Raw genomic sequence first — 15,656 nt, forward strand, 5'->3', positions numbered from 1 at the left:
CAGTCAGACAGTTGCAGCTCATCCAGAATGCTGCTGCCAGGATTCTGACCAGAAGCAGAAAATCAGAGTACATCCAGCCTCACACCTGTCCTCAGATCTTTACCCTGGCTCACAGTTACATTCAGAATAGATTTCAAAGTATTATTACTTGTCAATAAATCACTAAATGGCCTTGGACCCAAATACATTACAGATGCTCACTGAATACAAACATAACAGATCACTCAGATCTTTAGGATCAGATAGAAATTCCAAGAGTTCAGTCAAGGCAGGGGGAATCCGCCTTCAGCTACTAACAGCGCCCCTCACTGCTGGAACCAGCTTTCAGAAATGATCAGATGTGCTCCAACATTAGGCATGTTCAAATCAAGACTGAAAACACCTGTTTTGCTGTGCCTTTACTGAATGAGCACTGTGCTACGTCAGACAGATCGCACTATTATGACTTCTTTTCTTTTTTATTCTTTTATAACCTGTTTAACATATGTTATTTAGTTTTTAATAATTTTATTGTTTGTTTTTTATTTTCTTGTATACTTGTCTCTTATTCCTGTTCATGTAAAGCACTTTGAATTGCCACTGTGTATGAAATGTGCTATATAAATAAACTTGCCTTGCCTTAGGATACAAAATGCTTTGAAATTCTGCAAAACAATCCACAAGCCTGAAGAAATAATCTTTTTATTTTGTATTTTTGCAAAAAAAAAAAAAATATATATATTGTTACAGATGTGACAGGTCCTTACTTGAGTGACTTGGTAAAAGTAAAAAAGAAAACATTTAAAAAAAGTTAGCACCACCCGACACAACACTCCAGCGGGGCAGGTATAGATGCCTCCGAGGCCATTATAGCACTGCAGGTTTTGCTAGGCCCCAGTAACCCAATGCTATAATTACAAACTCCCACACAGGAGGAAATCAGAGCTAGCTTTTTATTACTGCTGAGTGATTTCAGCCACTAATGAATGGAGTGGCTCATTATGGGGACACAGAAGCAGATAAATGGTGTGTTGTGAAGGTCAGTGTGAGACTCTGGATCTGCTAGATTCACTTCAAACCTGCTCCCTGAGGAGGACTGAGTATAATTAACAAACCTGAAATGTTTTCTTCTTAACTTAGTAAGTCTACACTCCAATTAATTAACTCTGGAAAAGCTTGAATCGGTCTTAAAATATACAATAAAACAAACATTATGTGAAAAAGCTTTTATTTAAAGCCAAGAATGAAATGCATTTATTTTTGCAATCAAGCTCTCAATAAATTCATACAAAAAATTCATTTCCAGTGTAACTCAGATGCATCCAGGATTATAAAAACTGTGCGTTTTGTCAATCTCTGTTTTATTATCATCATCTTCATCATCGGGTTTCTAATAAATCACTTTTATATTTGTAATTTTATTTTAACATAATATATTATACATTTTAATAAAAATTTATTGAAAGTTTAATGTCATTTGATCATTTTTCCTTAATATTTCTATTTTATTTATTTCATTTTTGCTATTTTATAATTAATTTATTTGAGTTAACCGTGAAGGCTGCATCTCTAATTTTGTACATTAATATTTAGCTTTCTGTTAAAATTTAATTTCCGTCTAATATCATTAAAGACAGTAGTCATGTTTATCAGTAAACTCTGAGTGTTATTTGTTCTGTGTGGTGTATGTACATGACCTCTCTTCCTTTATTTAGTCTTTCCACTGAAATCTGCTTATCTTAAATTTTACTTGCTAATTCAGCCTGATCTTATCTGAGAGTCCGTTCATTTGACTACAGCTGTTCTGTTGATTTGATTATACAAGTTTTTAAACTAAATTAATTATTAACAAAGCCAAAATAATGATTACATCAGCTGTGGCCAACTGCAGATACAGACTAGATCCTATTGACAAAACAGTTGCTGCTTGCAACACAGTTATAAAAACAGTAATCCTCCATATTTTTGTGTCAGTCAGCCAAACTCTAGCAAATCACTGCTTTAAAATGTAATTACAACTGCAAGTTTAACAGGCTGTACTGTGGTTCTCTTTAGTTTTTTTCTTTCTTTCTATATTTCTTTCTATGTTCGACACCAAATACACAATACATCGGCACTAAACACTGTAAATGAATGTGAAGCACAAAGTAATCTTACAATAGTAAAAACATCCTGTCTGTCTATAAATCAGTAGATGGAGAAGATATAAAAATCGTAACATCATGAAAATATCCAGGCGACAGCTATATGATAGCTTATCTTGGCAACAGTCTGTTTGAGTCTGCAAACAGTTCTGTTTGACACTTTATCAGTACAATATTTCATTCATGTTGTATGCAAAGGTAATGGCTTCGCACTGGCGCATTGACTTCCTTTATTACCAGCATCATGGAAAACATCATGGCCAGTGGTCCAGTTCAACATAGACAAAACTCCAGTGTACTTATTAGCATCTTTGGGTACACTCTTAAAAATAAAGGTTCTTTACCAGCATCTGGGGTTTCAAGCAGAACTTGAAGTTCTTTTGCTCCCAAAGATATTTAAGTGTGTAGTTCATATAAGAACAAATCCGTTAGGGGTTCTCATCAAACTATTAATGAGAGACGCTTTCGGTGTGTTCAAAACCGAGATTGATTGGTTATAGGAACAACTTTTGGGGAAACTTAATTACCTCCATCTCCAAAGTAGGGTATAATCCAGATCAATAGGAACTACAGTTATGTAAGCTCACACTGATTTGGCACTAAACACTAACACAGTATTTTAAAGTGTTACAGGATATATACATATTTCAGAAAACAAATGTTTTCCTGCATTTAATGGTTTCCTTTTTCTGTGGTGTTTTGTGTGCAGTTTTTTTTAAACCACTATATGGATTAAGTTGCCAGAGGTGATTTAGGTTTCCTTTTTTCTCTCTATGATTTATAGATCTACATTCCATCTCTGAATACACAGCTTTGATCACTGCATCCTCCATCCTGCAGTAGTTTATTCTGTTGAACGCAGGGCTTGATGTCACTGTTTGGGAACTTTTGTTACTTTACAGTTCCTATTGATGCCGTGAATGCAACCAGGAAATTAGAAAGAGGAAAAAAAAAGTAGTTCTCTCTATATCGTAGTTTCTAGGAGGCCCTCACCCACATTGCATTTTTACCAACCGAGCGAATAGCATCTGGATGCAGACTTGGATTTGCAAACTGAGACTGCATATCTCAGATAGGCAATGTCAGACTCAATGGAGTTAGTGATGTCACCGTGAGGGGTGGGGTTAGGTGTGCTTATTAAAAGCAATGGATAAAGCTCACCTTGCAACAAGTCTGCAACAAGTCTGCATCCAGACCCTTCTCAACCGAGCCAGAGCGTGCTGTGTTATTTTGAGTTGTTTGGGACGCAGTGACAAACAGAATATTTTGCTGAACAGATCCAACGCTTTTGACGCTCATAGATTTTCATAAATGTCATCTGCTGCACATAGCTGAAGGTGGTAGCTGAAATGCAGCAAGGGGTTTGCATCTTTAATAACCTATGATAGTTCATGTCACTTAAAAGTAAGAATAAGTAATAAATTCATATGCAGCAGTTCTCTAAAAGTGATCTCATGTCTTCAGTTTTGCACTCGTGCACACTTTGCAACACACTACGTGTGCCATGCCCAAACCCCCTCTGGCCCACCTCTTCCAACTAGGATAGGGCCAGCCAACTGATCCACGCTTGGGTGTGGTACAGAGCATTCACACTAGTCACGAACTGGAAAATGGGGGTCAAATGTGCTCAGGCATGGTTCGGATAGCCTAGTGTGAGTACACCCTTACTCACCAGGGTAGGGCTGCACCAGTTGTTCATAAGTTCTTTCTTAAACTGAAACGTAAAGTCCACATGAGAGGCTTATTTACTAATAGCTAGTTTGAAACCAAATTTGTTCTCACTTCGGTTGCACCACATTTTCTTAAGACAGACCATAGACTCTTTGTATAGTCCAGCGTAGTCACACTGAATGACGTAATATCCAATAAAAAGGATTTAAATCATTAAATGCTTTAAAATTCTGCAATTATATATCTGATGTATGAAAATAAATTATATTACAGTCATTCACTAATAACAGACGCACATATCTCCAACTCGAGCCGTAGAGCACACAAAATACACATGAAGTCATCAAAGAATTAAACTTGAATTTTTTTATATCCTACACGTGAAAGAGAAAAGAGCAGAGAGAATAACTCAGTCGCGAAGAAGTTCTCGAATTAATTGATCGATACAATATTCCTTGAAACAAAATTAAACTCTTCTTTTTATAAACTAAAAAAAAAGCGAGATTTGGGAGGAAAATAAGTCTGTGAAGGAGATCATTCTTCATTGTCATCTCGAGCTCCTCAATGTAAACTAATCTGGCTGTCGTCTCTTTTTTTTGTTTAAACTGAATTCAGTGTTGCAACTTAAAATATTTAGTAATGCTTTAATTGTAACTTAGTATTGCTTTAAGTCACAACTAGGCTACGTTTTAACGTACGCACTACTGGTGCAACCAGCCCTAGGTCATTTATCAGAACCAGCCATTAAGCCAGTGACCTGAGAACTAATATCACCCATAGGCCATATTCCTGGTTGCCTTGCAACTCTGAAGCGACATATACTGACCATAATCATGGCACACATGGTAACATCGACAACTGGAGGATGGAGGACATCATTGTGTTGTGGTTTTCATTAAAATGGGGATGAAATGTAGACTACAAGATAAAAAAGGTCAATCTGTTTACACTTTCTTCACTGTTAGTTCCAGTGATTAATTTGTGACTTGCAAGGTCCCGGAACAGATCCAGGTAATGGATCAAGGTAAGGATGGAGATGTGTTACGCACAAAAGAGGAGAGTCATTGGTCGGGGGTCATTGGATGACGGAGGATGTCGCGGATGAAGGACAAAAGTGAAGAGTGAGGGTTTGTTGCAAATGAAAGCAAAGAGGGTTGGGGAGTCACGGAAGAAAGTGAAAGTGAACAGCAGACGGGGAAGAGGGGGATCGGTAAAATGAGGTGCCGGATTAGATTTCAGAGGTTCCGGATCTTGCGTGTTCCGGCACAAATTAAGCCTTGGTTAGTTCCTATTATATTGGATTAGACCCTAATCTAAATTTCTGTAACTAAACTTATTGCCAGTCACTGCCATGCAAGCGCATCAAACACATACATCTGCAAATTTTTCTAGAAAGAATGAAAACATTTGTCCAGTTTGAGAACCCCTCAAGTCACTGCTGTGAAACCACCCAATGGAACCTTTATTTTAAGAGTGTATATTCACGCACCATTTTCTGCAGTGTCACGAAAGGTCCACGCTTTCATATTCTCCATGATCTGAGTCCTCAATTTCAATCCCGGGAACCAGGCTGTAGTATTCAGTGGACTGGGTCAGGTACACCTTCTCCCGATCGGCAGAGTCCTTCATCACCTCGCTTACACTCACTGTGTCTAGGTCCTGCTTTCCTGGAGTTCCTTCAGTGGAACAAGTGGATGGCGGAGGAGCCAGCGAGTCCACAGAGCCCAGTTTGATCTCTACCTCCTCATAAATGTCCCGAGTGCTGCCTAACAAGTTGGACGAGGGCTGAAGCATCAGCTGGTTCCTCAGTATAACCTCCTTTCCACTGTTTACTGAAACTGCCGAGTCCCCGGTGGGCAGTTTGGCATGTGGCCACCGTCCGTTGCAGTGGGAGGAGTTGTGTCTTTTTCGAGTCGGACTAAAAGATGAGGTCTCTTTCTTCTTCTTCTTCCTGCCACAGCACCAGCAGAGCACTAAACTGAAGAGGAGGAACAGGGGAAGCAGGATGAAGAGAGCGGTCAGGTTGGCCAGGTGGCACACATCACTGGTTGTCAAAGACCAAAGAGTCCGCCCTGCCAGAATGTGAGGAGAGGCACAGGTCAGATTACCTACGAGGTCCTGAAAGCTGCTGGAGTTGTCATGAAGATGACTTCGAAGACCTTCCCACAGCGAACACGTGCAGGCCAAGGGGTTTCCAACGAGCTCTAGATGTTGTAGTGAAGGCTTTAGTGATGACTGAGGAAGAGCGCTCAGCTGGTTCCAGCCCAAGATCAGCTCTCGTAGTTTATGCGAGCTTTGGAGAAATCGCTTGGGCAAGTCCTTCAGATTATTCACTCCCAAATCCAGCACTTCCAAACTATAGGCTTTTGTGAGGAAGCCATTTGGGAGAGATGTGAGTCTGTTCTGGCTGAGGTACAGCTCTCTCAATGAACTGACAGCATCACCGTCTTCAATCTTACTGATATTACAGTTAGACAAGTCCAAAACTTGCAGATTTGTCTGCGATGAAAAAGCTGCCCAGGGCACTAGGCTGAACGTAGATCCTGAGTAGTTCAAGCAGCAAGTGTCGTTGGGTATCAGAGGTGGAAACTTAGACAAAATGCTGGAAGGTGGACACTTGCATCCTCCGGTGTTTCCTTCAGTCACATGCAGCATTTGGAGAAACCCAAACCCACATAAAAAGACAAGTCCTACAACAAAGAAGCAGAAGGATTAGGCAAAACTTCAGTAATCATATTTAACCAGTTAAAGGGGTGGTCCGCTACGATATCATGTTTTAAACTTTAGTTGTTGTGTAATGTAGCTGTGTGAACATAACATCTCTGAATGTAATACAATCAAAGTTTAATGCAAAGAGAGACATTGGCTTTTACAGAGTACAAAAAAAATACATCTGGGCTAATAGAATAATAAACTCCTTGGGGCCAGTGGTGTAGTGGTCAATGTGTTAACACATGGACTCCGGTGCTCATGGCAACCTGAGTTCGATTACGCCTCGCGGTCATATGCCAATCCTTCCCCTCTCTCTGTTCCCAATTCTTTCCTGTCAATTCTCTCAACTTTCCTATCCAAATGAAGGTAAAAATTAAATAAATAAAATCATAAACCCTTCAGGTTACATGCATACACCCTGCAAAGGATATGGCCAGAGGCTCTGTAATGTTATAGCAGACAGCTAATATGCGGTCTAAATGCTTGTCAGATTTGATTTTAGAGAGCAGGAATGAGGTTCATCCTTTTCATTTTCTGTCTGATTATGGATCAAACTTATGCAGCTAACATCTAGTCTGACTGATACTATTTACACAGCAGAGACAAAGCGCATGCTTGTGGAGGCGTGACACTTTACTGGTGACATGGAGGCGATCTGCAAATCACAGCACATTATGTAAGCTGACCAATCAGAGCCTCTTAAGGCCTTTTGGGGAACTAGGAAATATGATAGTCGTTTTCATGTTAGCTGAGTAGCTGTCTATAATCAAAGTAATATATATGAAAAATGATGTGATTTTCTACAAATGAAGCATGAGCACACACTGTTTTGCATCTTATAAACACTACAAAGCCTTAGAAATACACTCTGGACCAGCCCGTTAGAGTTAACCAAGTTAAACCGTCAAGAGTGCTACTTTTTCTTTATTTTAATTCTCTTCTCTGTGTTATCTAAAACTTTTTATAAAAGTCTGGAAAAATGGCACCTTATTGTTATTTTGTTTAAAACATAAATGGTCATTTTTTTTACAGAAATGTCAGAAGTAAACAGAAAAACACAAAAAAATGAATGTAAATTTACACGTTTTGTCTTATTGTTTACAATATAAAATATTATAAACTTTTAATGTGAATCCCAAAGTAAAAAGATAAACTATAATGCACTTAAATGATCAGCATAAATGTGTACATCCCCTTTAAAATATTTTATTTTTTATACATTTACTAAGTGAATATAGTAAATAATCATTGGAGCATTTAAACAACTGTTTTATTAAACAGTTATTAAGAATAAGAGTTTGGTCACCTAACATTTTTAGAAATAAAAAGATAATACATTTAACTTAGAATGTGTTTTTGCAAACTAAATTACAAACTACTTCATTTTATCTAGGCAACGCGGTGGCACAGTAGGTAGTGCTGTTGCCTCACAGCAAGAAGGTTGCTGGTTCGAGCCTCGGCTGGGTCAGTTGGCGTTTCTGTATGGAGTTTGCATGTTCTCCTTGTGTTCGTGTGGGTTTCCTCCGGTGCTCCGTATTCCCCCACAGTCCAAAGACATGCAGTACAGATGAATTGGGTAAGCTAAATTGTCCGTAGTGTATGAGTGTGTATGGATGTTTCCCAGAGATGGGTTTGCGGCTGGAAGGGCATCAGCTGCATAAAACAGATGCTGGATAAGTTGGCGATTCATTCCACTGTGTTTTGTAATTTCAACTAAAATTGATAAAATTTATGTTTCTCTTTCTAAAAAAAATTCCCCAATATATTAATTTGGATGTGCTCATTTTTGGACTGTGATCTTAACTTTTTTTTTGTTAGATTAGTTACATTTTTGGCTTTGGTACTGACTAATCTAATATATATGCACAAATATATCACTGTAAAGCATTCTTTAAAAATATTTAGATATATATTATCTATTTATTATGCATTTATTAATATACACACAGTACACAATTATATTTGTATGTATACATCCACAAAACACAAACGACTTCAACACATTCATCATCTTAGAGTGAACTAATGCACATACACCTATTACATTCTGTCTCTTTCTGTTGTGTTGTAAGCTTGACCTCCAGAGATCAGCTTGTTCAGGTTGAGCAGAGGTAGAGATCCCGTGTGCACAGCAACACTGCACTGTTGTCAGTGGTGTGGAAGTTGGCATGGAGATGAGGTGAGTCTGGGATCAGGAGTCCACACTTCACAAAGAAACATCTAATCTGGCAACCATGCAGCTCACGGTTGGTTGGAAACTGAACAAATATATCTCACACACACACTTCCTTTGATGGCTGAAGTGCAAGACAACAAGGTCTTTTCTGTTCACGTACATCAATCAGACGTAATATAACCCGGGTCCGGAAAAAAGTTGGAACATTTTGTAAAATGCAATTAAATCAAGAATATGTTTTGTTCTCTTCACATTTTAATTCATTCATTCATTTTCTTTTCGGCTTAGTCCCTTTATTAATCTGGGGTTGTCACAGCAGAATGAACCACAAACTTGTCCAGCACATGTTTTGCGCAGCGGATGCCTTTCCATCTGCAACCCATCACTGGGAAACACCCATACATACCCATTCACACAAATAAATACAGACAAGTTAGCTTACCCAATTCACCTATTGCTCATGTGTTTGGACTGTGGGGGAAACCAGAGCACCTGGATGAAACCCACGTGAACACAGGAAGAGCATGCAAACTCCACACAGAAATGCCAACTGACCCAGCCGAGGCTCGAACCTGTGATCTTCTTGTTATGAGGCGAATGTGCTACCTACTGCGCCACCATCTTTAAATTTTATTTATGACAATACTACAAATTCAAAATTTCTCCAGATTCACTTTGAATTTAAAGCAAATTAATAGTAAAAGATCAATGAATATCTTAATTGAACTGTAATGCATGAGGGAGTCAAGTTTGGGCATAAAAAGAGCATCTCAGTCGTTGCAAGCAAATACTGAGCTAAAAGTTCTAAGAGAATTGTGAAAAAAAAATCAAAAATCCCATTTCTAAATGGAAAAATGACAAAGAGTTTAAGTCTTTTTATGTCTCAAGGACCAACGTGACCATGCAGGCTTTCATGAGCAGTGGATGAACAAGCAAACATCTGTCCTGAGATGTTGAGCAGCAGAGCAAATGGCATGGTTGAATGCTAGGTACCATTAACATTTTTGAGATGTATGAGCCATACTACCATCAAAATAATGTTTTTCATGGAACGCCTATGGTCATTAAATTATTCAAGTTCATTGGTATGCACTGAAAGTTTTTGTCTGGTGTTCAGTCCAGATCTCCAGATCTATATAACCTACATGTATCAAGAAAGGGAAAATCAAACAACAACCACAGACTGCTAAGCAGCTAAATTGTACTTGTAAAACTTTAAAGTCTGTAATAAATCAAAATGTACTAGGTTTATTTTCCTAGTGCATGATGTTAGTCTTAATGTAAACAATAAATCTGTGCAAACTAATCCACTGAAAAAAAAATAATTAATCAAAATCTTTTCTCTGGAATGTAGTCCGCCTCTGATGATGCAAGTTTGATGGCTCTGGTAAAAAAAAAAGTGCTTACATTTTATATTTAGACATTTAGTCATTTACCAGACAATTTTGTCCAAAGCAGCAAACAATTGAGGAAGCATTCAGCAATTCTACAAGAAGAGGCAATACACAAAGAATGGCTAATTATACAAAGGAAAAGTTTGTGCTCAGAGAATTACTAAACTAAACTATCTGTTAGTTTGCTGCAAGAAAAAGATGAAAGGAGAGCACAAAATTTGTCCCTAATCAATATTTAAATTCAGTTGGAAATGCATCATCATGGTAAAAATAAAAAACTGCAGCAACCTCCGGTTCACACAGACCTTAACAAACTTCTTTTAAACATGGTAAAGAACAGTTAACACCATGTGTGATGTAGTCATCCAAAAATTGCTGATATTTATTACATAATTTTTTTTTTTTGGTCAATGAAAACATTGAAAACAATTTTATTGTATTTTTGTCAATAAAATATAGGAATCAAATCACATATTCTTGATTTTACTGAAGTTTACAAGAGGTTTCTTTTGCTATAAACCAAAAAAATGTTTGAGATAGCAATCACTGACTATAATATTCATCAGAAACAATGCACCCATTTTATTTAATTAGAAAATGTATTACTTTTAAAGGTATAGTTCTCCCGAAATGAAAATATCCTCACAATTAATAATACTAAAGTGGTTCCTAGACTTTTATAAATGTCTTTCTTGTGTTGAACACAAAGTATTCTAAGGAATGTTAGGAAAAAAAATATGCATAGTTGGTACAAAAATGTGGAAGTCAATGGATGTTTTTCAATATATCTTCTGTTGTGTTGAACAGAAAGAAAGAAACTCAAACAGGTCTGGAACCAGTGGAGGATGAGTAAATGATGACAGAATTTAATTTCTTGGGTGAACAATCACATTAAGTTAAATATGACTTGTTTGCTGACATGTTTCTTTAATTAGTTTCTTGACAGAAAAGCATATTCTTTGTTATCTTTAAAAGAACTTTGCTCTGATATCTTTCCCCTGCTGTGTTGAGGGCATGTTTTGGTTCCCCCCACAAGTACAGGCCTGGCATCAGACTTTCCTGATGTAAACAATGGGAGAGGAATGTGCAACCCCCCTTGACAACACAGACGATCCACATCAGGAACGAGAGCTGAGAAACTGCATTCAGTACAGTTGAAGCGCTCACTTTACAGCAGATATCATCGGCTGTGTTTACCCAACACTAGTTTGAAGATTTTCTGTCACCAAAATTATAAGGCTGTCATGTGAACAAATGACCAGCATCATAAATCTTGATGTAACTAATACAGAAACTCAGCTAGTAAATCTTTTAATTATATATGTAATAGAGTAGCACCATTTAGAGATTAGCAGATTTAATATGAGATGTCCAAACCCACATTAAGTCCTTCGTAATGTGCTCTAATGGCTATTAAGCACAATTTAAAAGAAAAAAGGAAAGAGAAAAATTGGCTCATGTTGAGCAATCAAGCTCTGAAAAAAATCACCTACATTTTAAACTAAACACCCAGGTTTCTCTTATAGGTTTTGTTGTTTCTATAACGGTGGGGACTTTCCGTTGACTACTATTGTTTTATACTGAGCTGATGATATTTTAAATCCTGTAAGTCGAAACCGAACCATAATAGAAACTTTTTAGTGATGTGCTCATTCACACAATGAAGGAAAACTTGATCTGAATGTACACACACAAGCAACAAGATCCTTTCAGCTATGCCTGTTAAACGTGCCTTAAACAAATCCAACTATTGAGTTTGCTTTCATGTTCTAGAGACAGAATATGAGTTCAGATAATAAAAAAACTCTTAATTTAAAATACAATTCTTCTAAAATGAGTGTTTTGATCAGGCTCCAGTGTTTAGATTTAGTAATTACACTTTTATGGCAAAGAATAAGTTATTTTAATTGTTTTCAAAATGAAATAACTCATCAAAAACAAAGAAAGCTGAAAAATATGCTCATTTTAGATTTGCAGTTTGAAGGTTTTTGCATCTGAACTCTTCATATGTATTCTAACATTGAAGTTTTCGCTTAATTTTATCCAGAGCTGTATACTGTACAATAGATTAGACATCAGTAACAAGTTAAGAAAAAGTGCTCGTCTCCAGAGTTTTTTCCTTCTTTGCTAATAAATAGAGTTTTGGACACTGAATGTTTGTTTGTCTGAGGTAAATCCAACATTATTGTTTACAAGCTGTTTTACTAAAGTGCTGATTGAGTGGATGGTTACATGAAATGAAAGTAAATTCACTGTTTCTGCGGTTTGTGTTTTTTTTTTCGCTATAACTAATGGTAAAGGGGCTCCATGTTTGACTCACTTAAAGGGCACCTATTTTACCCCTTTTACAAGATGCAAGATAAGCCTTTGGTGTCTCTAGAATGTGTTTGTAAAGTTTCAGCTCAAAATACCCATCAGATCATTTATTATAGCCTCCAGAATTTGCCCTCTTTAGTGTCTTGAGTACAGTATAGTTTATTGTGTAGTCTGTGGCTTTAAATGCAAATTAGCTGCTTTGTGCGTCCCACATGCATATCTGCTTCTCATCCAGCCTGATCTCACGAGGAAACTTAAGTATTTTACGTTTTGTCAGTTTAGTGGCTAATTCTTACAAATTCTTGCAAGCTCAGTCGTATGAAAATGTATGATTTTAAAAAGGAGGCGTGGCACATAACCCCACCCCCAACTACAACCGTCATTGGGTGATGAGCAAATCGTACTGAATTGTACAAATTAGAGCGTACAAATTCATACGAATTAGCCACTAAATCAAAAAGTTATGAATTGCTGTGAGATTGCGTCGTCTCATCATATGTTAAATCAGATAAACAGCAGTCAGTGACAGAGACAGACTCGGATGAAGCTAAAATACAGCTCATTAGTTAAAAATACCAAGTAAGTTTAGTTAATGTATTGGTGGTGGAGCTCATACAAGCCTTTCTGAAATGATGAGTCTCACACAAATGCATTTTGCAGTACACACACACACACACACACACACACACACACACACACATTACTACACGTTTACTGAATCCGTTACGTTATAGCGAACGTTATAATCCGCTATAATCACCATCAACTTATAAAACTTATTTTATAAGTTTTCAACTTATAAAACTTATAAAAAAAATCACAGAGATTTGTAACAAATGTTTTAATCCCAGTTTATTTGCAAAAACATGTTCTGTGGACATGTGTATGTTATTAAGGAGACATGGCACCTGTCAATCAATTGGGTAGGTGGGGAACACCGCGAGACCTCGCAGCAGCCCACAACTTGATGATGTAGTTGACCAGGTCAAACGTCACAGTAGCAAGGGCGCTACCTTAGTGGGCATACAAGGTCGACTACATAGTTGATGATCGCCTACATTATGCCTACAGTATGGGCGTTACCTTAGTCGGCGGTACGTGATGACGATCGCCTACACCTCCCCCTACCCTAAACCCAACCATCACAGTAGCATGAGCATTACCTTAGTGGGCAGTACAAGTCGACGATCGCTTACACCTCCCCCCACTCTAAACCCATTTGTCACAGTAGCATGGGCGTTACCTTGATACAAGGTCCGCTACGTAGTTGATGATCACCTGCATAATCAAGCTGCGGGCTGCGGAGAGGACATCTTGAAAACCGCACTCTTACATCACGTTGTGTCGGGTTTACATCATTCCAATACGACAGTGGACACACTATATATACAGACAGACTGTCCAAACAGCTTCCAGAAGTAAATTTTTCATCATAGGTGCCCTTTAAGTGATTCCTGACTTAAGTTGTCTGGATTGATTGGATTTGATTGAACTATTCTTGTGTGACAGAAGACTAGCTTTAAAGAGATTTTAGGATGGATGATACAGGACAAACCATGTGTTTGTTTTTAATAATAAGTTAGAAAACTAAAAGTAGAGATTAAATGTTGGACGTCTGTTCACCCTTGTATTAGTCTAAAGGGGTTTTAGGAGTTAGCATTAACGATTGCTAGTTGACTGAAACTTGCAATAGTTAACAAAATCGTTAAAAGAAAACATCAAAACATCCAGCAAAAATAAGACAACCAATGGTATTCTGAGGACTACTTTTCTTTAAAATCATTATAGTCATGGGAACTGATTAAATTGTCAATATATTGTGCAAGAGGGATCAGGACTGTGAGATTAAAGAGACCAGCATACGTATGGCAAGGCTTAAACGGTAATAAAGGGCATGTGACCTAATAGATGCATACTTAAAGTTTTGATCCCAATCTGTGAATTCAATAAAGCGATGGGTATATTCAAACCAATCCTCCATGATCTCACTGCTGAACAATGTGCGCTGTTACACCCAGTCCAGCAGTTTCCTCTCAGATAGCGGATCTTTTATTTCACTCGAGCGCAGCTTTACAGTGAGTCTGCACGGGGCAACGACGATAAAATAACAATGAAGCAATGCAAAACTAAACCCAATTTTAAATGCAAAGCCACTTAATACGTTTCGAATAAATACAGTAACTTTGTTTGTTGATCAAAACAACCAAATTTGTGTGCATGGAACTTTTTTCTCTCCGTAAAATTCACTCGCGTGAAGTCAAGTGTAATAGCGACAGAATAGTGCTCAAGTGACGCTTACCTTCACGTGTCATTGTTGTGAGCTGTTGGTAGAGCTGTCATTCATTCAGATGACCGCAACCCAGAGCACTCAGAGCAGCAGCAGCTCCATCTGCCTCTCTCTCTCTCTACTGTAGTGTGTGCGCGCGCGCGCGTGCTATGGGTGTGTTCTGACTCCTCATCAACACAACACCGGCGGGAATGTGGAAATTCTGCTTCCTGTGCTGTGTGTGTGTGATGCAGAGGGAAATTGTGTCAACACAACTAGAGGAAAAGTTACCTGGGAGAGCAGACTTGCATCATAATGTGTCTGACTACGTTACCTTATTAAATATTGCTTTGACGGTGGAGGGTCTTTTAAACCTGTATATTAGTTTCAGATATAATTTTAACGCTATTCATGTCAAGCATTAAAAAAAACTCTACCCCCCCCCCCAACCAGATAAAATAGAAAAGTTCGATAAATGCTCGCTAACAAAAGCTAGCGATTATTCGCGTTCGTCTGAGGTAACCATAGCAACACCACGCTCCTCGTGCTCCTTTTCAATATAAATCTGTGACGCATATTGACCAAACATAAGAGTCATGTATTACTTTTTAAATATTTTAAATTATCAAACAGTTTGAATGTTCTTTCTTATTTGTTGTAAAGTCATGTTTTACATGTAGCTATATGGTTTGGTTTTGAGAATTCCAGGTATTAACTTGAGGCTAAAAAACAAAACACTTGCTTAGTTTAAAGCCCCCGTTCAGAAGAAAAAAAAATCGTTTGAAAAGTTAACCAACTACTGAAGTAAAAGAACAAACCTTTCGGGCGTTATGTTTGAGTTGACCACAAGATGGGAGCATTCGACAGGTAGTTCCTTCTTTAGTCTGTAGACTGGCAAATGCAATTGATACAAGAACATGTTGGTGCAGGCAGGCGTCTGGATGAATGAATGGACGGACGGACAGAGACAGACAGACAGATAGATAGCAATGGTGTCA

General features: G+C 37.9%; 1 protein-coding gene across 3 annotated transcripts; it reads right to left on the bottom strand.

Annotated features, from left to right (window-relative positions):
- Nucleotides 1-1,482: 1,482 nt before the first annotated feature.
- On the bottom strand, nucleotides 1,483-14,799 carry si:ch211-106k21.5. Of its 3 annotated transcripts, XM_073926227.1 has the most exons (3): nucleotides 14,692-14,799; nucleotides 5,903-6,484; nucleotides 1,483-5,772 (listed from the first exon to the last, which is right to left on the bottom strand). In XM_073926227.1, exons 1-3 carry the CDS (start codon nucleotides 14,702-14,704, stop codon nucleotides 5,768-5,770), a joined length of 600 nt encoding a protein of 199 aa, XP_073782328.1. In that variant the 5' UTR covers nucleotides 14,705-14,799; the 3' UTR covers nucleotides 1,483-5,767. The 3 variants fall into 3 exon arrangements, with proteins under 3 accessions (XP_073782328.1, XP_001337309.3, XP_073782317.1); XM_001337273.9 differs by having other exon boundaries at nucleotides 1,483-6,484; XM_073926216.1 differs by lacking the exon at nucleotides 14,692-14,799 and adding an exon at nucleotides 9,289-11,502 and having other exon boundaries at nucleotides 1,483-7,895.
- Nucleotides 14,800-15,656: the final 857 nt, after the last annotated feature.

The sequence above is a fragment of the Danio rerio genome, chromosome 2 (assembly GCF_049306965.1).
Source record: "Danio rerio strain Tuebingen ecotype United States chromosome 2, GRCz12tu, whole genome shotgun sequence".
Classification (NCBI taxonomy): domain Eukaryota; kingdom Metazoa; phylum Chordata; class Actinopteri; order Cypriniformes; family Danionidae; genus Danio; species Danio rerio.